General features: G+C 40.5%; 1 protein-coding gene across 4 annotated transcripts in view; it reads right to left on the bottom strand.

Moving 5' to 3' along the window:
* Positions 1-24,324, bottom strand: part of LOC128685937 (large proline-rich protein BAG6) — a 264,734-nt gene that overhangs the window by 54,936 nt on the left and 185,474 nt on the right. For all 4 annotated transcript variants that reach the window (XM_070083407.1, XM_070083409.1, XM_070083410.1 and 1 more), the window contains exons 9-11: positions 22,816-22,982; positions 6,375-6,548; positions 506-965 (exon numbers count right to left, since the gene is read on the bottom strand). In XM_070083407.1, coding sequence (XP_069939508.1) covers positions 506-965; positions 6,375-6,548; positions 22,816-22,982 — 801 coding nt within the window. The remainder of the gene's footprint in view (positions 1-505; positions 966-6,374; positions 6,549-22,815; positions 22,983-24,324) is intronic.

The raw sequence follows: 24,324 nt of genomic DNA, 5'->3' as shown, positions 1-24,324 counted from the left end.
TTGACCAATCTCTACCAAATAAATGCACCTGCCTCTATATATGCATAAAATGAGCAGTTTATTAATATATTTGGCAAAAAAAAATTAGGAAAAATTAAAAATTTAAAATAATGATCGAATATTTGCAATGATCATAACTGCAGGTCAGCATTCATTCACTTATTATACACTTTGTGTATAATAAGTGAGGAACACTAAATCAGAGCATCACAAGTTGGAGGCCAAATGTATTACAGAATGCTATTTTGTGGAATAAGAAAGTCTAACAATTTTTCTTTTTAATACATCAGCCATTTCCCATTGAGGTGGGGTGACCCAAAAAATAAGACACTATTATTATCCAATTAAATTTTAACTACATCAACAGCTCTCTCTCACTCTTCCTAGCCCCGAGTCCTTTGTTTTCTTCTGCGTGATAAAAATACAAACAATTATAAGACAACCAGTAACTATTTTCATCTATAGAGTAAAATTTGCACAAAAGAGATCTCTCACAAATACAGACCTGCACCACTACCTTCAGCAGAAACAGAGTCGATGGTGATTCCATGTGGCCCCACCTCCATCAGCACTAAGTCACCTCCATCCATAGGAAATCCTTGCATGGATCCTAAATTTAACAGAGAGGCTAAACTGCGAGCTTGTGCTGCTGCAGCTTGAGACACATTACTAGTAGAGGATGTATTAGAGCTAGAACTTGTAGATGCTGTTGAGGGAGTGGCAGAAGAGGATGCAGAGGAAACAGGTAGAGTAATACTGGTGCCACCTGGCCCAGGAATGGTGAAAAACCGAGCTGACGAAGACACTGAGGATGAGGTGGAAGCGGTTGTTGTATTTGCTGAAGCTGTGGTAGGTGTGGAGCTTGTGGTAGATGCTGGGGGACTGGCAGTGCTAGGACGGCCGCCACTCCTTCCGGTCACACTCACTCGTGCTGGGTCAGAACTGGTTGTTACGTTGATCTGGGCCTGAAAGAGAATTAATCCTAATGTTGTACAGACTACCAACACTTGTAAAGAGCTCTAATACCTAAGGTAAAACTTCGTAAAATTAACTTAACACTGTTCGGTTTGAAGGAGGGGAAAAAATCTGGAGCATTAGCCACAGGATATTTCCCTAGCTTAGGCCACAGCCTGGCTGTGGGTGTGACCACTGTCTCCACGGGGCTGCACCAGGCTTCAAGGCAGCAAAGGATCATTTCACCTTGCTCCTTTGCAGAAATGCATCAGGTGATTTCAAGTGTAAGCCCATGGTTATTTACCGCTCTAAGATTTCTCGTGCTTTGAAAGGTGTAAATAAAAACACCTTACCAGTAATTTGGAGGTCAAACCAGTCAGCATGGATGACAGAGGAAATATTTATTAACTGATTTAAGCATCACTTTATTCCTGAAGTCAAGTTTTACCTGCACAGCAAGAACCTTGCATTCAAGGCTCTCTTCATTCTTGATAATTCCTGTACTCATCCAGAAGCTTTGCTGGATGTGACCTCACATATAAAAGTTGTATTTTTACCTACGAATACATCTATAATACAACCACTGAATCAGGGAGTTAAGTCATTTAAGTGTAATTACACAAGAAAAGTTATGAAAAAACTAGTTGCATCAATGTACTCTTGACTCCAACCTGGCAGTACCAAGCTTCTGGAATAATGTATAATGTACTGTAGGGTACAAGAAGCCAGAGATCCATTACAGAATTTATGCATACTCCAACACAACCATTGACTTTAGTACCAGAACCTCAACCATCCACTTCTGTCGACAACCAACAACCATCTACCTCAGCCCAGCAGGGCCACACCATGCATCTCCACTCTCTTCACTGACATACACCAGCAACCAGATAAGCTATGGCAGGAAAAGAGGGACTACAAATGTATAAATTCAAGGATTATGTGGAGTAAAATAAAGATTGGATGTGAAAAGTGGGTTATAGTAAGCGTGTATGCACCTGGAGAAGAGAGAAGTGTAGAGGAGAGAGAGAGATTCTGGGAAATGTTGAGTGAATGCATGGGGAGTTTTGAATCAAGTGTGAGAGTAATGGTGGTTGGGGATTTCAATGCTAAAGTGGGTAAAAATGTTATGGAGGGAGTAGTAGGTAAATTTGGGGTGCCAGGGGGAAATGTAAATGGGGAGTCTTTAATTGAGCTATGTGTAGAAAGAAATTTGGTAATAAGTAATACATATTTTATGAAAAAGAGGATAAATAAATATATAAGGTATGATGTAGCACGTAACGAAAGTAGTTTGTTAGATTATGTATTGGTGGATAAAAGGTTGATGGGTAGGCTCCAGGATGTACATGTTTATAGAGGGGCAACTGATATATCGGATCATTATTTAGTTGTAGCTACAGTTAGAGTAAGAGGTAGATGGGAAAAGAGGAAGGTGGCAACAACAAGTAAGAGGGAGGTGAAAGTGTATAGGCAACAACAAGTAAGAGGGAGGTGAAAGTGTATAAACTAAGGGAGGAGGAAGTTCGGGCGAGATATAAGCGACTATTGGCAGAAAGGTGGGCTAGTGCAAAGATGAGTAGTGGGGGGGGGGGGGTTGAAGAGGGTTGGAATAGTTTTAAAAATGCAGTATTAGAATGTGGGGCAGAAGTTTGTGGTTATAGGAGGGTGGGGGCAGGAGGAAAGAGGAGTGATTGGTGGAATGATGAAGTAAAGGGTGTGATAAAAGAAAAAGGTAGCTTACGAGAGGTTTATACAAAGCAGAAGTGTTATAAGAAGAGCAGAGTATATGGAGAGTAAAAGAAAGGTGAAGAGAGTGGTGAGAGAGTGAAAAAGGAGAGCAGATGAAAGAGTGGGAGAGGCACTGTCAACAAATTTTAATGAAAATAAGAAAAAATTTTGGAGTGAGTTAAACAAGTTAAGAAAGTCTAGGGAAAGTATGGATTTGTCTGTTAAAAACAGAGTAGGGGAGTTAGTAGATGGGGAGAGGGAGGTATTAGGTAGATGGCGAGAATATTTTGAGGAACTTTTAAATGTTGAGGAAGAAAGGGAGGCGGTAATTTCATGCACTGGCCAGGGAGGTATACCATCTTTTAGGAGTGAAGAAGAGCAGAATGTAAGTGTGGTGGAGGTACGTGAGGCATTACGTAGAATGAAACGGGGTAAAGCAGCTGGAACTGATGGGATCATGACAGTAATGTTAAAAGCAGGAGGGGGATATAGTGTTGGAGTGGTTGGTACTTTTGTTTAATAAATGTATGAAAGAGGGGAAGGTACCTAGGGATTGGCAGAGAGCATGTATAGTCCCTTTATATAAAGGGAAAGGGGACAAAAGAGATTGTAAAAATTATAGAGGAAAAAGTTTACTGAGTATACCAGGAAAAGTATACGGTAGGGTTATAATTGAAAGAATTAGAGGTAAGACAGAATGTAGAATTGCGGATGAGCAAGGAGGCTTCAGAGTGGGTAGGGGATGTGTAGATCAAGTGTTTACATTGAAGCATATATGTGAACAGTATTTAGATAAAGGTAGGGAAGTTTTTATTGCATTTATGGATTTAGAAAAGGCATATGATAGAGTGGATAGAGGAGCAATGTGGCAGATGTTGCAAGTATATGGAATAGGTGGTAAGTTACTAAATGCTGTAAAGAGCTTTTATGAGGATAGTGAGGCTCAGGTTAGGGTGTGTAGAAGAGAGGGAGAATACTTCCCGGTAAAAGTAGGTCTTAGACAGGGATGTGTAATGTCACCATGGTTGTTTAATATATTTATAGATGGGGTTGTAAAAGAAGTAAATGCTAGGGTGTTCGGGAGAGGGGTGGGATTAAATTTTGGGGAATCAAATTCAAAATGGGAATTGACACAGTTACTTTTTGCTGATGATACTGTGCTTATGGGAGAGTCTAAAGAAAAATTGCAAAGGTTAGTGGATGAGTTTGAGAATGTGTGTAAAGGTAGAAAGTTGAAAGTGAACATAGAAAAGAGTAAGGTGATGAGGGTATCAAATGATTTAGATAAAGAAAAATTGGATATCAAATTGGGGAGGAGGAGTATGGAAGAAGTGAATGTTTTCAGATACTTGGGAGTTGACGTGTCGGCGGATGGATTTATGAAGGATGAGGTTAATCATAGAATTGATGAGGGAAAAAAGGTGAGTGGTGCGTTGAGGTATATGTGGAGTCAAAAAACGTTGTCTATGGAGGCAAAGAAGGGAATGTATGAAAGTATAGTAGTACCAACACTCTTATATGGATGTGAAGCTTGGGTGGTAAATGCAGCAGCGAGGAGACGGTTGGAGGCAGTGGAGATGTCCTGTCTAAGGGCAATGTGTGGTGTAAATATTATGCAGAAAGTTCGGAGTGTGGAAATTAGGAGAAGGTGTGGAGTTAATAAAAGCATTAGTCAGAGGGCAGAAGAGGGGTTGTTGAGGTGGTTTGGTCATTTAGAGAGAATGGATCAAAGTAGAATGACATGGAAAGCATATAAATCTATAGGGGAAGGAAAGAGGGGTAGGGGTCGTCCTCGAAAGGGTTGGAAAGAGGGGGTAAAGGAGGTTTTGTGGGCGAGGGGCTTGGACTTCCAGCAAGCGTGCATGAGTGTGTTAGACAGGAGTGAATGGAGACGAATGATACTTGGGACCTGACGATCTGTTGGAGTGTGAGCAGGGTAATATTTAGAGAAGGGATTCAGGGAAACTGGTTATTTTCATATAGTCGGACTTGAGTCCTGGAAATGGGAAGTACAATGCCTGCACTTTAAAGGAGGGGTTTGGGATATTGGCAGTTTGGAGGGATATGTTGTGTATCTTTATACATATATGCTTCTAAACTGTTGTATTCTGAGCACCTCTGCAAAAGCAGTGATAATGTGTGAGTGTGGTGAAAGTGTTGAATGATGATGAAAGTATTTTCTTTCTGGGGATTTTCTTTCTTTTTTGGGTCACCCTGCCTCGGTGGGAGACGACCGACTTGTTGGAAAAAAAAAAAATATATATATATATCTTCATTTACTACAAGTACATGTACAAGGTATACAGGCCTAGCTGACATCATTGACATACAGGTCTCCCTCAACATTCGCGTTTTCCACTTTCACGGGCTTCAAACATTCGCGAATTCCCAGCCGCCAAATCATATTTAAAATATGTCATTACATACATTAGGAATTGTGGTGGTGGCAGAGTTTGTTTGGAGATAGGACAAGATAGTCCTTTAATATGACCCTAATATAAACTCTACGGCTTATTTATCGATCACAATTCATCTAATATGATATAATAAACAACATGATATATACTCTAGAATGAATAAACTACGTCATTAACTGTGTCATAAGTGTTGCTGTATTGTTGTTCTTGTTGGGTGTATAAAGGCCAGTGAAAGCATAAGCCATACATAATGGTGGTGGAGGCAGCATCAGAGGAGGTAGAGACTAGAGAAGGCGGTGTTGTCAGTCGCTCTACATAACTCCAACAACATTGGAGTTAGGTTCATGCTGTCCTTTTCCTATCAATTAATCGCTCAACTTACTTGCTACATTGTTAATGCTACACTTTATCGCTGGCTGGCACTATAGCCTTTACTGACTTGTGGTGCTTTAGTATCGTACATATTGCAGAACCACTGAAGGCGGCACATTCTCCCCTCTCTCTTCCTCCTCCACTTTGGTACTCTGCTATGAGTTCTTTCTTGAATTCTATAGTTTTTCTCACCTTTACCAAAGGGCTGGCACTAGTACAATATTTTACGATGTTTTCATGTGTTTTATGATTGTTCATGATTTAACAGGTTAAAGAAGCAGTACTGTATTCTATTTCCTTACAATATATTGGGGCACCAAACATTCGCGATTTTTCAACATTTGCGAGGTTCTTGATCCCTTAACCCTCGCGAATGTTGAGGAAGATGTGTACTACTATACAGAAAGCTATTTGTTATGCAAAGCATTTCAGGCAAATTAGATCAGTTTTGTCTTACGATGCGACCCACACCAGTCGACTAACACCTAGGTACCCATTTTACTGATGGGTGAACATAGACTACCGGTGTAAGGAAACACATCCAATGTTTCCACCCCTTCGCCGGGAATCGAACCCAGGCCCTCACCATGTGAAACGGGAGCTTTTGTCACCAGGCCACCAAGGTAAATAATAATATTTGTTGCATTTGTAGTCTTAAGCAACAAAAACATTATCATTTTTATTATTGTAAGATCTGGATGTCTAAAAAAAAGTTGTCTGGCTTTTTTTTATTATAGGGGGGGGGGAATCCCAGAATATAACCTTATTTTTCCCACAAGTTCTTCGGTTTATATAACAGATTTATTTAACATGGCATTTTTAGGAAAGTATTTACCGTGTAATATGAGGATCTACTGTAAGTACAATATATTCTCAGTAAAACACTAATTTTTACAATACCTGCACAAGAGCTGGTTGCTGAATTATAATTGGCCGAGCCCTTAATTGTCGTGGGGGTGAACGCCGGAGGTCCACCATTATATCACTGATGGCATGCATGGCATGTGAAACGAAATGAAGTACCTCTGATACCCGCCACAAAAGCCACTGCTCTTGTTGTAATGAGGCTGTATCCTGCAAGACAAAAAATGTAACTTTCATTAATTTTAGAAAACTAATCCTAACTGCAGTTAAATGGTATCTTTTAACATGGTGAATACAGTAATCTCTTACCGAACAACCAGGATGCAGTTCAGAGAAATCAGTCTAAGCAAGTTCAATGCCAAATGAACCCCCAGTCTTCAAATGACACCCAAGTTATCGTCAGAAACAAGTCCCAGAACAGTAATAATATACAGCAAGACCTCTCATAGCACATGCCTACTTAACACTTTTTAACAGAATGCTATTCACATTTATACATAAAAAATATTCGTATTTAGTTTTGCCAGAGTTTAAGCTCAGAAAAAAAAATTATAAAGGTGACTCAGTCATGGAAACTTTTTTATTCAGTTGTATGGGTGCAGGAGGAAAGAGGAGTGATTGGTAGAATGATGAGGAAAAGTGTGCGATAAAAGAAAAGGGTCGCTTAAGAGGTGTTTTTACAAAGCAGAAGTGATACAAGAAGGGTGGGGTATATCGAGAGTAAAAGAACGGTGAAGAGAGTTGTGTGAGAGTGCAAAAGGAGAGCAAATGATAGAGTGGGCGAGACATTGTCAACAAATTTGACCGAGAATAAGAAAAAAAATTTGGACTGACATAAAAAAGATCAGAAAGCCTAGGGAACAAATGGATTTGTCAGTTAAAAACAGAATAGGGGAGTCAGAAGATAGGGAGTTGGAGGCACTGGCAAGATGGCGGCAATATTTTGAGGAACTTTGAAACGTCGATAAAGAGGGAGGGAATAATTTCATGCATTGGCCAGGGAGATATAACATCTTCTAGGAGTGAAGAAGTGCCGGATGCGAGTGTGGGGGAGGCGAGTGAGGCATTACAGAGAATGAAAAGGGGTAAAGCAGCTGGAACTGACAAAATCATGACAGAAATGTTAAAAGCAGGGGGGCTGGAGTGGTTGGTATTTTTGATCAATAAATGTTTGAAAGAGAGGAAGGTACCTAGGGACCGGCAGGCCAGGGGCCAGGATTCTCTGGTGCTTGGCTGGTCAACCAAGGAGTTGCTGTTGGTAGCCTGCTGGCCCCTAGGTTTACAAGCCAGCCAGTGTGCACGCATCTAAGGATATATTCGGTACATTCCATATTATCACTGTTTTTGATGCTTGTTTCTGCAAAATAAGTAACCATGGGCCCCAAGAAAGCTTCTGGTGACAACCCTTCGAGAAAAAAGGTGATAATGACTACTGAAATGAAGAAAGAGATAATTGCAAAGTACGAAAGTGGAGTGCGTGTGTCGGAGCTCGCCAGGTTGCATAGTAAACCCCAATCAACCATCTCTAATATAGTGAGCAGGAAAACGGCAATCAAGGAAGTTGTTCTTGCAAAAGGTGCAACTTTGTTTTCGAAACAGAGATCACTAGTGTTAGAAGATGTTGAGAGACTGTTATTGGTGTGGATAAATGAAAAACAGATAGCAGGAGATAGCATCTCTCAAGCGATCATTTGTGAAAAGGCTAAGCAGTTGCATGATGATTTGGTAAAGAAACTGCCTGCAACTAGTGCTGATGTGAGTGAATTTAAGGCCAGCAAAGGTTGGTTTGAAAGATTTAAGAATCGTAGTAGCATACACAGTGTGGTAAGGCATGGTGACGCTGCCAGTTCGGACCACAAAGCGGCTGAAAAATATGTGCATGAATTCAAGGAGTACATAGAGGCTGAAGGATTGAAACCTGAACAATTGTTTAACTGTGACAAAACAGGCCTGTTTTGGAAGAAATTGCCAACCAGGACCTACATTACTCAGGAGGAAAAGGCACTCCCAGGACATAAGCCTACGAAAGACAGGCTTACTCTTCTGATGTGTGCCAATGCTAGTGGTGATTGCAAAGTGAAGCCTTTATTGGTGTATCACTCAGAAACTCCCAGAGCTTTCAGGCAAAAGAATATCCTCAAGGCTAGTTTGTGTGTGCAGTGGAGGGCAAACAGTAAGGCATGGGTCACTAGGGACTTTTTCTGTGACTGGTTACACCATGCATTTGCCCATACTGAAAAATTACCTCCTGGATAAGAAATTAGACCTTAAGTGCCTCCTGGTATTAGACAATGCCCCTGGTCATCCTACAGACTTGGCAGAGTGAATTTCTGGGGACATGAGCTTCATTAAGGTCAAGTTTTTGCCTCCTAATACCACTCCTCTCCTGCAGCCCATGGACCAGCAGGTCATTTCCAACTTCAAGAAACTGTACACAAAATCTATATTTCAAAAGTGCTTTGTAGTGACCACAGAAACTCAACTGACGGTAAAAGAGTTTTGGAAGAATCACTTTAATATCCTCAATTGTATAACCTTACAGGTAAGGCTTGGGAGGAAGTGACTAAGAGGACCTTGAACTCTGCTTGGAAAAAACTGGGTTTGAGGCTAACCCTGAGAATCCTATGCCAGTTGAGGAATCCATTGTCACATTGGGGAAGTCCTTGGGGTTGGAGGTTAGTGGGGAGGATGTAGAAGAGTTAGTGGAGGAGGACAATGACGAACTAACCACTGATGAGCTGCTAGATCATCTTCAACAGCAAGAGGCCAGACCTGAGGAAACTGCTTTGGAGGAGGGGATAGAGAAATTGAAGAAGTTGCCTACTTCAAAGATTAAGGAAATGTGTGCAAAGTGGCTTGAACTGCAAACCTTTTTTGAAGAAAATCACCCTGACACAACTACTGCAAGCCGTGTTGGCAACCTGTACACTGACAATGTTGTGATCCACTTTAGGAACGTCATAAAGGAACGAGAGGTACAGGCCTCTATTGCCAGATATGTTGTGTAACACAAGTCCAGTGACTCTCATGCTGGTCCTAGTGGCATTAAAAGAAGAAGGGAAGTAACCCCGGAAAAGGACTTGCTACCTCAAGCCCTAATGGAAGGAGATTCCCCTTCTAAACACTAACACCATCCACACTCTCCCCTCCTCCCATCCCATCAATCATCACCAGATCTTCAATGAAGGTAAGTGTCATGTAACTGTGCATGTCTTCTTCAGTTTGTGTGTATTAAAATTAATATTTCATGTGGTAAAAATTTGTTTTTTTCATACTTTTGGGCGTCTTGCACGGATTAATTTGATTTCCATTATTTCTTATGGGGAAAATTAATTCGACTTTCGATATTTTCGACATTCGATGAGCTCTCAGGAACGGATTAATATCGAATGTCGAGGGTCCACTGTAATAATACATATATAATAATAATGTACTACATATAATAATTATAATAATAGACGGCTTCAAAAGACCGTCACTAGATGGCAGTGTTTACCACAACAAAGAGGAGCAGTTGTGGCCGTCTCCACCTGTTACATAATGACCTATTTTATTCATTCTAGAGTATATATCGTGTTTCTATGTTATTCATATTGTTTGTTATGTCATACTAGATGAACTGTGATAGATAAATAAGCCGTATAGATGACATTAGCGAAATCATTCATGAAGTATTTTGCCCGGTGTCCAGACAAATTCTCGTCCACCGCCGACACCGCCCATACCACTACATGAATGACATATTTTATTCATTTTAGAGTATATATCAGGTTTCTATGTTATTTATATTATACAAAGTGAGATAGATAAATAATCCATAGAGTTGATATTAGCGAAATTATTGAAGTACAGAATTCCACTGGAACGGATTAATTGCATTTCAATTAATTTAAATGAGGAAAATTGACTCTGTAAACAAACAAATCCAGTTGCGAGCAAGGTCATGGAATGGATTAAACTCGCAAGTAGAGGTTCCACTGTATTTATTGTAAGAAATCAAGTGTGGTATGTATGGTAGTCAGCCGGGCTACCATACCAGGCCACACCACCCACACATTTGGAGAGGCAGAAACAACGAGAAACCAGAAGACTGCCGTGGAAACTTCCAACTCATTCTCGGTGCTACCTGACGAATGTGAGTGTTCTACTGGGAATGCCACAACGAGCACCAAGGAAGCATTGGCAGACGTGAGGGAGACATCCCTAGAAACCCCAACGAAGACCATCGAGAACGTCATGACGAATTCTACAAGTGGTGTAATGCTACCTGGCGAATGTGAGTCGACTACTCGGAGCATCACTACGGACGACGCCAAGGAAGGTAAAAACATTGTTGTTGTTGGGGATAGCCAGATTAGGTACATGGATAGGGCATTCTGTTTGAAGGATAGGAGTAGGAGGCAGAGAGTGTGTTTTCCTGGGGCTGGGATGAAGGATATTGTTAGCCGTCTGGATGACATCATGAGAGGTAATGGGAGCAATCCTATTATCTGTCTCAGTGCTGGAGGCAACGATGTTGGCAGACGTAGGAGTGAGGACCTGATTAGCAGGTATAGGTCAGCAATAGAGATAATTAGGAAGAAGGGTGGGAAACCTGTCATATGTGGCATTTTGCCAAGGAGAGGAGTTGGAAATGAATGGTTGTCCAGAGCAATTGGTGTCAATTGCTGGCTGGACAAATACTGTAAGGAAAATGCGGTAACATTCATTGACAACTGGGACCTCTTCTATGGCAGAAATGACATGTATGCCAGGGATGGGGTTCACTTGTCTAGGTGTGGGGTGGGAGCACTGGCCAACGCAGTGGAGGGAGCTGTTAGGTCTTTAAACTAGGAATAGTTAGTGGTATGGGTTTTGGCGGGAAAACTGTGAAGTCGCAGGGTAGTAACATGACTACTAGGAGAACTAGTAATAGGCAAAATGAGGAGGATATTGGAAAGCCAGTGGCACTAATTGACAATGACAGTAATAGGTTTAGTGGAATAACAGAAAGGAGCAGGAAGGGTAAAGAGATAGGAGGGTCATTAAATATTTATTACACAAATAGTCGCAGTGCTAGGAATAAGATGGACGAGTTGAGACTAGTTGCTAGTGCAGGTAACATAGATGTATTTGCCATTACTGAGACGTAGTTTAATTCAAAAAGTCGGGACATGCCTGCAGAATGTCACATTCAGGGTTTTAAATTGTTCCAAGTAGATAGAAGTATCGGGAAGGGGGGTGGGGTGGCATTGTATGTCCGAGATCGCTTGAACTGTTGCATAAAAACGGGTATTAAGTCTGAAGTAACACATACAGAGTCTGTTTGGATAGAATTTTCAGAGGGGCATGAAAAATTAATTTTAGGTGTGATATACCGTCCCCCAAATTTAGATAGGGACCAGGGGAGACTACTATGGGAGGAAATTGTTAGGGCCACAAGGCACGATAATGTAGTAATTCTAGGAGACTTTAACTTTAGTCATATTGATTGGAATTTCTTGACTGGGAATTTAGAATCATACGATTTCTTAGAAGTAGTTCAGGATTGTTTTTTGAAGCAGTTTGTGACAGAACCTACAAGGGGTAATAACCTGCTTGACTTAGTTATGGCAAACAATGAATCCCTTGTTAATAATTTAGAAGTCTCAGAGGAACTGGGTGCTAGCGACCACAAATCAATTACATGTAGAATTGAATGGAAGTATGATAGTAGGGATAACTCAGTAACAGTCCCAGATTTTTGCTTAGCAGATTACGATGGGCTTAGAGAACACTTATCATCTGTTGACTGGGGTAACGAAGAGAGCTATCAATATGACAGTTTTCTGAACACAATACATGCTGCTCAAAGAACGTTTATCCCTTATAAGGAAATTAGATCAAATAGAAATGACCCAAAATGGATGAATAATAGGCTGAAATATCTACTAGGGCAAAAGAAAGGAATTTATAGGCGTATCAAAAGAGGCGAGGGTCATCTTATGAATCAGTATATTGACATTAAGAGGGACATTAAAAAGGGGATAAGAAAAGCTAAAAGGGACTATGAAATTAAAGTTGCTAGGGATTCTAAAACTAACCCAAAAAGTTTTTTCCAGGTCTATAGAACAAAAGTCAGAGATAAGATAGGTCTCCTTAAAAATAACTATGGGCATCTTACTGACAAAGAGAATGAAATGTGCTCGATTTTAAATAATTATTTTCTCTCGGTTTTTACACAGGAAGACACTAATAATATTCCGGTAATTAATTTTTATAGTGGATCAGAAGAAGATAAATTATGTAACATCACAGTCACTAGTGAAATGGTTGTGAAGCAGATAGACAGACTGAAGCAAAGTAAGTCACCGGGTCCTGATGAGGTTTTTTCAAGGGTTCTAAAGGAATGCAAAATGGAAGTCTGTGAACCATTAACTAATATTTTTAATTTATCTCTTCAAACAGGTGCAGTGTCTGATATGTGGAAGATGGCTAATGTAATTCCTATTTTTAAAATAGGGGACAAGTCGTTACCGTCAAATTACCGCCCAATAAGCCTGACCTCAATTGTAGGCAAATTACTAGAGTCAATTATAGCTGAGATTATAAGAAGCCATCTCGATAAGCATAGCTTGATTAACCCTTTGAGGGTTTTGGTCGTACTACGTCTTACGCTTACGGGTAGGGGTTTTTGACGTACTAGTACGCATAAATTCTAGCGGCCTCAAATCTCGCAGGAAAAGGCTGATAAGCCTAGATGTGAGAGAATGGGTCTGTGTGGTGGGTGTGCGCAGTAGGAAAAAAATCTGGGACCCAGTGGTGCATTGTGGGAATGCCATCATAGTACACAATTTCCACCGTGCCCTGCGGTAAGAAGTTCCTCACTCCTCGGCGAATTGGGACACTTTTGTTCCCCAGTGACAGTTCTAATACAGATGGAAGTGACAGTGAAGATGAGTTTCAAGGTTCTGGTGAGGTTTTGATCGAAACTAATGACCATAATATGGGTAATAGTGAGGAAAACCCAGACAACCCACAGCCTTCCACCTCTGGTGCTGGGCCGTCGTTCAGTTGTACCAGAATCAAAGAGGAAACTCCTATTTTCCAAAATCCCAGACTCAGATGTGAGCATTGGTGATGATAATGATAGTGATTATGAACTACAAGCTCTTCAAACTTGTTCCAAGAATGGAGGAGGAGGAGGAGGCAGAGGAGGAAGAGGCAGAGGAGGAGGAGGCAAGAGGAGGAGGAGGCAAGAGGAGGAGGAGGCAAGAGGAGGAGGAGGCAAGAGGAGGAGGAGGCAGAGGAGGAAGAAGAGGAGGAGGAGGAGGAAGAGGAGGAGGAGGAGGAGGAGGAGGAGGAAGAGGAGGAGGAGGAGGAGGAGGAGGAGGAGGAGGAGGAGGAGGAGGAGGAGGAGGAGGAGGAAGAAGAAGAATACGTAATGATAACAATAATACATAATAATAATACATAATAATAATAATACATAATAATAATAATAGGTAATAATAATAATATGTAATAATAAATGTTCACCCATGACAGTAACAAGATAAGGGGAGATAACATCTGATAAGTGCTGACGTTTGATGAGGGTAAATGAGGGTAGAGCTGATGCCAAAAGATGAGATGAACATCGCCCTCCCTTTGTTTTTGCTGGTATACTAACATTTCTGTCTGTCTATTTGCCTGTCTGTCAAGCTCCCTGTCTATCCATCTAGCTCTCTGTCTCAGAGCCACAAGACTGCGTCATCACTTTTACTCACATCTTCAAGCAGAGTATAGCACTTTGTCTGGGTTTCTTGGGTTATCCTAGGTAATTTATACTATGTATACTTATATTTATGTGTACCTGTGAGACAGAGATAGACAGACAGATAGAATGAGGGAGAAAGATAATTAGATAGAATGGAGGAGGGGAAGCAGCATCCGACCCCATTGTTTTGACAGGCCGGAGGGGGAAAGAGTAATGAGCCAATATGTCACTTTGACAGCTGCCGACTCCTTGTAATTTACACTATGGACGAGGAGAAGAAGGAGAAGGAGGAAGAGTAGGGGGAAGAGGAAGAAGAGGAGGAGGAGGAAGAGGAGGAGGAGGAAGAGGAAGAGTAGGAGGAAGAGGAATAAGAGGAAGAGGAGGAGGAAGATTAGGGGGAAGAGGAGGAAGAGGAAGAAGAGGAGGAGGAAGAATAGGAGGAAGAGGAAGAAGAGGAGGAGGAGGAAGAGGAGGAGGAGGAGGAAGAGGAAGAGGAGGAAGAGGAAGAGGAGGAAGAGGAAGAGTATGAGGAAGAGTAGGGGGAAGAGGAGGAAGAGTAGGGGGAAGAGGAGGAAGAGGAAGAAGAGGAGGAGGAGGAGGGTGGAACACTAGTACACTGGTACTGGTACACTAACATTTCTGTCTGTCTATTTGTCTGTCTGTCAAGCTCCCTGTCTATCTGTCTATCCGTCTAGCTCTCTGTCTCAGAGAGCCACAAGACTGTGTCATCACTTTTACTCACATCTTCAAGCAGAGTATAGCACTTTGTCTGGATTTCTTGGGTTATCCTAGGTAATTTATACTATGTATACTTGTATTTATGTGTACCTGTGAGACAGAGATAGACAGACAGATAGAAAGAGAGAGACAGATTGAAAGAGATAGAATGAGGGAGAAAGATAAAACACCATTGTGTATGACACCATGTTTCAGAGTTCCACAAGCTGCAGAGCTAATAGGAATATGTTCAGTGACTGTATATTGGTATATATATTATAGAACAATAATAATAAACAATGTTTTGTATTGTTTGTTTTTGTAAACAAGTTTTGTAAACAATATATTGATAATTATGTTTGTGTGCTTATTGTGTTGTATACAACGAGTGTATATATGTACATTGCACCTTACTTTGGTCTCATAGGCCACATAAGTTATGTGAAAAAATAAAATAGTGAAAAAAACAACAAACCTTCAAATACAAGTAAATCAAAGTTTACCGGGTGAGCGGCAGTCGCCGCTGTTGCCATACGCGGCTCATTTTCTGCAAACTTCATGCATCCATATCTCCGTAAGTATTGATGGTAAATTTTTTTTGTTTATCCTATAATGTTTAGAAAAAAAAACTATTTTTTCATAAGAAAAAATAATTTTTTTTTTTTTTGAAATTTGGCCGACCCTGAGAACGAGTTTCAGAGAGGGCCTGTCGACCCTCAAAGGGTTAATGATACTCGGCATGGATTCACAAGAGGCCGGTCTTGTCTAACTAATTTATTAACTTTCTTCAGTAAAGCTTTTGAGGCTGTTGACCACGATAAAGAATTTGATATTATTTACTTAGATTTTAGTAAGGCATTTGATAGAGTTCCGCACCAAAGACTGTTGAAGAAAGTAGCAGCTCATGGCATTGGGGGAAGGGTGCTCTCGTGGATCGAATCATGGCTCACAGACAGGAAGCAAAGTGTGTCCATAAATGGGGTTAAATCCGAGTGGGGATCAATAACAAGTGGCGTTCCACAGGGATCAGTCTTGGGCCCGTTGTTGTTTATAATATATATCAATGATCTTGATGAAGGAATTACTAGTGATATGAGCAAATTCACCGATGACACGAAGATAGGTAGGATAATTGATTCAAACGTAGATGTTAGGGAACTTCAGGAGGATTTAGACAAACTCTACTCTTGGTCAGAAAAGTGGCAGATGCAGTTCAATGTAGATAAATGCAAGGTTCTGAAGCTCGGGAGTGTCCATAACCCTAGCACTTATAAGTTAAATAATGTAGAACTTAACCATACAGATTGCGAAAAGGACTTGGGGGTTATGGTAAGCAGCAACCTTAAACCAAGACAGCAATGCCTAAGCGTACGTAATAAGGCAAATAGATTACTGGGATTTATATCAAGAAGTGTAAGCAACAGAAGTCCAGAGGTCATACTGCAGCTTTATACATCATTAGTAAGGCCTCACCTAGATTATGCAGCTCAATTCTGGTCTCCATATTACAGAATGGACATAAATTCATTAGAAAACATTCAGCGTAGGATGACTAAATTAATACATAGCATTAGAAATCTTGTAAAGTAAAAGGACACAAGTGCAACTAATGTGACATTTATTGTAGCAACGTTTCGCTCTCCAGGAGCTTTATCAAGCCATTACTGGCTTGATAAAGCTCCTGGAGAGCGAAACGTTGCTACAATAAATGTCACATTAGTTGCACTTGTGTCCTTTTACTTTACATATTGTCGGTAATTCTACCAACTTTATTACAATTAGAAATCTTCCTTATGAAGAAAGATTGAAGACTCTAAAGTTACATTCACTTGTTAGACGAAGAATGAGGGGAGACCTGATCGAAGTGTATAAGTGGAAGATAGGTATTAATAAAGGGGATATTAACAAGGTCTTGAGGATATCTCTCCAAGAGAGAACCCGCAGTAATGGATTTAAATTAGATAAGTTTAGATTTAGAAAGGACATAGGAAAGTATTGGTTTGGAAATAGGGTAGTTGATGAGTGGAACAGTCTACCTAGTTGGGTTATTGAGGCTAGGACTTTGGGTAGTTTCAAATTTAGGTTGGATAAGTACATGAGTGGGAGGGGTTGGATTTGAGTGGGACTTGCACATCAGAGCTTATTTCTTGGGTAGCATTGAAAATTGGGTTGGTCAAATGTTTGTTAGTGGGATGAATTGTAAAGGACCTGCCTAGTATGGGCCAACAGGCCTGCTGCAGTGTTCCTCCTTTCTTATGTTCTTATGATATTTAAGCATCCCAGAGCAATAAAATGTATATACAGTTCAAGAAGAAGAAGAAAGGAGGAGGAGGATTTGGAGGAGGAGGAGAAGGAGGATTTGGAGGAGAAAGAGGAGGAGGAGGATTTGGAGGAGGAGGAGAAAGAGTTTTATCACTGATTTCATCATTGCTTAGTTAATCTTAAGTTAATTTTAAGCCAGCCCGTAATGCTATGCATATAAGTGGCTTTGGCATGCTGCTCTTACCTGTATTTTTTTGTACCTCTGTATGTATGCTAAAATTACTAAATAAAAAAAAATAAAGAGGAGGAGGAAAAGGAGGAGGAAGAGGAAAAGGAGGAGGAAGAGGAAAAGGAGGAGGAAGAGGAGGAAGAGGAAGAGGAGGAAGAGGAAGAGGAGGAAGAGGAAGAGGAAGAGGAAGAGGAGGAGGAGGAGGAGGAGGAGGTGGTACACAAACATTTCTGTCTGTATTTGTCTGTCAAGCTCCCTGTCTATCCATCTAGCTCTCTGTCTCAGAGAGCCACAAGACCGTGTCATCATCACCTTTACTCACATCTTCAAGCAGAGTATAGCACTGTCTGGATTTTTTGGGTTATCCTAGGTAATTTACACTATGTATACTTGTATTTATGTGTACCTGTGAGACAGAGATAGACACACAGATAGAGAGACAGACAGACAGATTGAAAGAGATAGAATGAGGGAGAAAGATAATTAGATAGAATGGAGGGGAAGTGACACCGGACCCCATTGTTTTGACTGGTGGTAGGGGGAATGAGTAATGAGATAACATGTCATTTTGACAGCTGCCTACTCCTGACTCAATTATAAGCCCCACACACACAAGACAAGCTTGCTGAATGAAGACAATAGCAGTTATATGAAAGTATCTAGTGACTATATATGTGTATATGTATATATTATAGAAACCAGAAGGAAGGAAGAATGGAAGGCAGGAATGAAGGAAGGACAAGATGAAAGAAAAAAATATCGTAGGTGGATTAATGAAATTGTGTATATTAACGTAATATACGACATTTAATGAGACTCGGTGATTATTATTATCATTACTAATATGACGTCTCGAGATATAAGAGACTTACTGATTTTAATGTGTACCTGCACGCTAGCACAGTATGTAAGTTTATTTAGGTACAGATATACATAAGTATAATTATCAGAGTACAGTGGACCCTCGCCTAATGATGGCATTGCATAACATTAAATCCGCCTGGCGATACATTTTAACGCAAAAATTTTGCCTCGACTAGCGCTAAAAAACTCGCTCAGCGCAATTCATTCGAGACGCGTCCACATGCGGCCTGAGCTTGCCTTACTTGTTCCGTGGGTGCCAGTGTTTACAAGCAAGCCACCGCGGTCACATCCAAGCATACAATCGGAACATTTCATATTATCACAGCTTTTTTAGTGATTGCACCTGCAAAATAAGTCACCATGGGCCCCAAGAAAGCTTCTAGTGCCAACCCTACAGAAAAAAAGGTGAGAATTACTATAGATATGAAGAAAGAGACCATTGTTAAGTATGAAAGTGGAGCGCGTGTCTCCGAGCTGGCCAGGTTGTACACAAACCCCCAATCAACCATCGCTACTATTGTGGCCAAGAAAACGGCAATCAAGGAAGCTGTTCTTGCCAAAGGTGCAACTTTGTTTTCGAAACAGAGATTGCAAGTGATAGAAGATGTTGAGAGACTGTTGTTGGTGTGGATAAATGAAAAACAGATAGCAGGAGACAGCATCTCTCAAGCAATCATATGTGAAAAGGCTAGGAAGTTGCATGACGATTTAATTAGAAAAATGCCTGCAACTAGTGATGATGCGAGTGAATTTAAAGCCAGCAAAAGTTGGTTTGAGAGATTTAAGAATCATAGTGGCATACATAGTGTGATAAGGCATGGTGAGGCTGCCAGTTCGGACCACAAAGAGGCTGAAAAATACGTGCAGGAATTCATTAAGTACATAGACAGTGAAGGACTGAAACCTGAGCAAGTGTTTAATTGCGACGAAACAGGCCTGTTTTGGAAGAAAATGCCAAGCAGGACCTACATTACTCAGGAGGAAAAGGCACTCCCAGGACGTAAGCCTATAAAAGACAGGCTTACTGTTGTGTGCTAATGCTAGTGATGATTGCGAAGTGAAGCCTTTATTGGTGTATCACTCTGAAACTCCCAGTGTGATCAGGAAAGACAATGTCCTCAAGGCTAATATGTGTATGCTGTGGAGGACAAACAGTAAGGCATGGGTCACTAGGGACTTTTTCTATGACTGGTTACACCATGCATTTGCCCCCACTGTGAAAAATTACCTCCTGGAAAATAAATTGAACCTTAAGTGCCTCATGGTATTAGACAATGCTCCTGGTCATCCTTCAGATTTGGCAGAGCGACTTTCTGCGGAAATGAGCTTCATTAAGGTCAAGTTTTTGCCTCCTAATACCACTCCTCTCCTGCAACCCATGGACCAGCAGTCATTGCAAAATTCAAAAAACTCTACACAAAAACTGTTTGAAAGGTGCTTTGTAATGACCTCAGAAACTCAATTGACTCTAAGAGAGTTTTGGAGAGATCACTTTAGCATACTCAATTGTGTAAACATTATAGGTAAGGCTTGGGAGGAAGTGACTAAAAGGACCTTGAACTCTGCTTGGAAGAAACTGTGGCCAGAATGTGTAGACAAAAGGGATTTTGAAGGATTTGAGGCTAACCCTGAGAAGCCTACGCCAGTTGTGCAATCAATTGTGGCATTGGGGAAGTCCTTGGGGTTGGAGGTTAGTGGGGAGGATGTGGAAGAGTTGGTGGAGGAGGACAATGATGAACTAACCACTGATGAGCTGCTAGATCATCTTCAACAGCAAGAGGCCAGACCTGAGGAAACTGCTCCGGAGGAGGGGATAGAGAAATTGAGGAAGTTGCCTACTTCAAAGATTAAGGAAATATGTGCAATGTGGCTTAAAGTGCAAACCTTTTTTGATGAAAATCACCCCCCCTGACACAGCTATTGCAAGCCGTGCTGGTGACTATTACACTGACAATGTTGTGAAACATGTTAGGAATGTCATAAAGGAACAAGAGGTACAGGCCTCTATGGACAGATATGTTGTGCGACAGAGGTCCAGTGACTCTCAAGCTGGTCCTAGTGGCATTAAAAGAAGAAGGGAAGTAACCCCAGAAAAGGACTTGCAACCTCAAGTCCTAATGGAAGGGAATTCCCCTTCTAAACATTAACACCATCCACACACTCCCCTCCTCCCATCTCATCAATCATCACCAGATCTTCAATAAAGGAAAGTGTTATGTAACTGTGCACGTCCTCTTCAGTTTGTGTGTATTAAAATTAATATTTCACGTGGTAAAAAATTTTTTTTTCATACTTTGGGGTGTCAGGAACAGATTAATTTGATTTCCATTATTTCTCATGGGGAAAATTAATTCGGCTAACGATAATTTCGCCTAACGTTGAGCTCTCAGGAACAGATTAATATCGTTAGGCTAGGGTCCACTGTATATATAAAATATGAAATAACTTTTAAAAACACTTGAAATTTCAGAGTTTCTGGACAAAATGGAGAGACTTAGTGCTTACGGATCTCATAGAGATTGTAAACAAACTGGGTGGGGGCGCGGCGACCGTATTAGAAAGTCAGGTGGGAGGAGCCATATAGTGAGTTTTGGTCATAATTTGAAATGACCGTATTAGCGGAACGCCGTAAAGCAAAACGGCGTAAAGCGGGGCCCTACTGTAACATTTTCACGGCTTCACGCCGTAGTTATATTACTCTTGCTTTCCATTTTGAATTTTTATTCACACAAAAAATGAAAGATTTACTGTTATGTTGACTACTGCAGTATTGTAATAATTGTATAAATTATGTCAACCCATTCTTGACTGTGTATAAGAATGGCTAGTTGGGCACTTATTGAACGATGATGTCATTTGTTTACTCTTGAACATCGGCAAAAATCGAACGTTTCTGCTACTTTGAACTCAATTTCAAGGTCCTTTTCCTAATGAAACCAATCAAAATCATCTCTATTTCTGTAATATGTCTTCCATTCTATCAAATGAGACCAAGAAAACTAGAATACAACCATAAATACTATACGAAAATACACCTCATATTTGGCATTTTAATCCAAAAACACGGTCGGAGTTGTTTTTTTCTCATTATGCACTGCGTGCTACAGGTTTTTTTTATACTGAGCAAACTGACTACACAGACCCATTCTCTCACATGTGGGCCTACCAGCTTTCTCCTGCTCGATTTGAAGCCGCTAGAATTTTGGCATATTAATACGTCACCAACACTGGCTCGTAAGACATACATATACGACACCAACAGTTAATAGGATAACCCTTTCAGCATCGAGACCCTGCTTGTAAACGTGCTACCAGGGTCGAAGAAATTTGAATGGAAAAAATTGTTTTATCTTACGAAATGATAGGGAATATTTTTCCGAAGGTGATGAAACCAAAATTATAAAATTTGATGGAAAACTTATGGAATTATGCTCTCACAAAGTTAGCGATCTCAGCAAGTTTGCCCACTTTATACTCTATTTTTGGCCACTTCCACTGTTCCAGCCAAACAAACTCAAAGCTATTTTATTACTATGCCTTCTATTCTATCAAATGAGTACAAGAAACTGCCCATTTAAACTACACAATAAAGTTATCAGAAATTGGTAATTTGGCCAATATCACACAAAATTCAACAATTGCCAATTTGAAAATAGGGTCCAGAATAAACAATGTAGACATTTCTGGCACTAAATAAACATTTACTTTGCTCCTTAGTCATGTCTCCAGGCCCCTCTTATACTATTATGCTTGCCTTTTATTTTGAATTTTTGTTCACACAAAAAATAGAAAATTTACTTTTTTTTTATTGCAATAATTGTATAAATAATGTTAGTGCATTCCTAAATGTGTGTTAGACTGGCCAGTTGGACGCATACTTGACAAGTGACGTTATTTGTGTATTCTGGAATACAGTGGACCCCCGGTTAACGATATTTTTTCACTCCAGAAGTATGTTCAGGTGCCAGTACTGACCGAATTTGTTCCCATAAGGAATATTGTGAAGTAGATTAGTCCATTTCAGACCCCCAAACATACATGTACAAACGCACTTACATAAATACACTTACATAATTGGTCGCATTCGGAGGTAATCGTTATGCGGGGGTCCACTGTATTGGCAAAAATCACACATTCTGCTACTTTGAGTTTAGTTTCAAGCTACTTTCGGTCCTGAAACTAATCAAATTCATCTCTACTTCTGTAACATATCTTCCATTCTATCAAACGAGACCAAGAAATTGAGAATACAACCATGAAAACCATACAAAAATACATCTTGCAAAGTCATTGTTTAAACCAAAAACACGGCCACAGTTTTTGTCATAATGCATTGCATGCTGAAGGATATTTTTTTTATATGGGACACACCACACAGACCCATTCCCTCATATCTAGGCTCCAATTTACCACTCACAGTTTATCTGAGTGAGCCGAGTTCATGGTCTCATACTACAGGACCAACAGCGGCTTCGAAACCGATACAACTGGACTGACACTGCAGCTGGAGACAATTCTATACCTTTGAAGGCTTTCGAGAGGTTTCCTACTCTCGCAGCCCAGTCCTGGGTCAGTCTGGCAATTTTAGTTGATAAACAATGTTGACATTAGCAAATCTCTAAGGATACTGGCAATTAATCTAAATGGAAGGAAGCTAGCTGCAAACATTTAAAAACTATAACTCAAACCTCATCAGAGTAGACAGGGTCATTAGCCATAGCTTGGTGATAGCGAGCCATGTATGGTTCAAGACGGCGCTGTATTTGATTGTACTGGTCTAAAACTTCCACCATTACAGCACACCGAGGGTGTTCTAGTCGTACATTTCCTAGCCCTCCATCATTACTTGCTCCATCTGTTAATATTAAAAGAATAAAATTGATAATCATTTCAAGTACATAATGCATATTGTTTCTGAAAACAAAATAAAGATCATATTAGAATTGAAAAAGGCCAAAAATACAATGAAAGTGTTAATTAAAAATTAAAAAATACAGTGAAACTTCTGTAACTGATACATCCTTATTCGTTACATCAATCTTTTGTGTAAGAGATCACCTGTGAAAGATTCAGCTTACCACACTATCAGTGGATATTCAAGAGACAGTTTACCCCCTCTCACAGTAAACCTTGTGATAGTGTGAAAGTAAATTGTAAAGGATTTATCAGTTTATTTTAGTTGTTAAACAATTAAAAGTATTTCTTTTCCATCTCCATACAGGAGTAGGAAGAGTTGATAATGAAAATTAATCTGACCATGCAGATCATTCACCACTCTTGGCAATAAAAACACCCACACACACTTACCCACAATCACAACCACACCCCCACACAGTCTCAGAGTGGTCAGGAAATAAAATGATCTTGGTGAGGACATGGGGGAAGGCAGACTATACATTGTTAACAGCAAGTATGATGGGGACCATGAGGCTAAGAGGGAGTGAATCTCAACAGTGGCAAGTTAAAAGGTAGGACCAGGATCTGAAAATCGACCCCTGCAACCACAAATATGCGAGTACATATGTATACAAGCATGCACGCACACTTACACACATGTAAGCACATACACACAGCTATTCCATCTTTAGGGACACTAACAAACCCATAAGCAATACAGGATAGACATGTACAAATATTTTTTATTGCTAGAATAAGTGGGAAGACAAGTAAAAAACTCGTAGGTTAGGCCTAAAGAGTGCAATGCTCTCAGAGATAAACACCCAATACATACACACAAAAGCATGAGCACACACACACTCACTGCTGGGACACTTGAAGACAAACCGGAATAAGACACCTGCAAATACTAAGTGCATGTGTGTGTACACACACGTGCAAACATACATGAACACATGTGCACAAACTGATGCACACACACACCCCACACCCACTCATGCATACATTCGCACACACATGCACATCCATGCATGCACACTCACATGCACACATGTATGCATTGGCATGCATATATGCACACATTATTATTATTATAATTAGAAAGAAGCCCTAAACCACAAGGGTTATACAGCACAGCAGGGCAGGGAAGGATGCAGGGGTAATGGGTATTAAGAGGAAAAGGGATGATTATTAGGTTATGAAGTGTTGCAGGGCAGTGGACAGTGCAGGAGATGAGGGTAGCTAGAGATTAAGGTGGAAAGGGATGAGCAGAGTGCCAGAGACATTGTAAGAGTGTGTGT

Source organism: Cherax quadricarinatus, chromosome 9, assembly GCF_038502225.1.
Source record: "Cherax quadricarinatus isolate ZL_2023a chromosome 9, ASM3850222v1, whole genome shotgun sequence".
Lineage (NCBI taxonomy): Eukaryota > Metazoa > Arthropoda > Malacostraca > Decapoda > Parastacidae > Cherax > Cherax quadricarinatus.
Note: the sequence above shows the minus strand (reverse complement) of the source record. Positions and strands in the feature narration are given on the sequence as shown.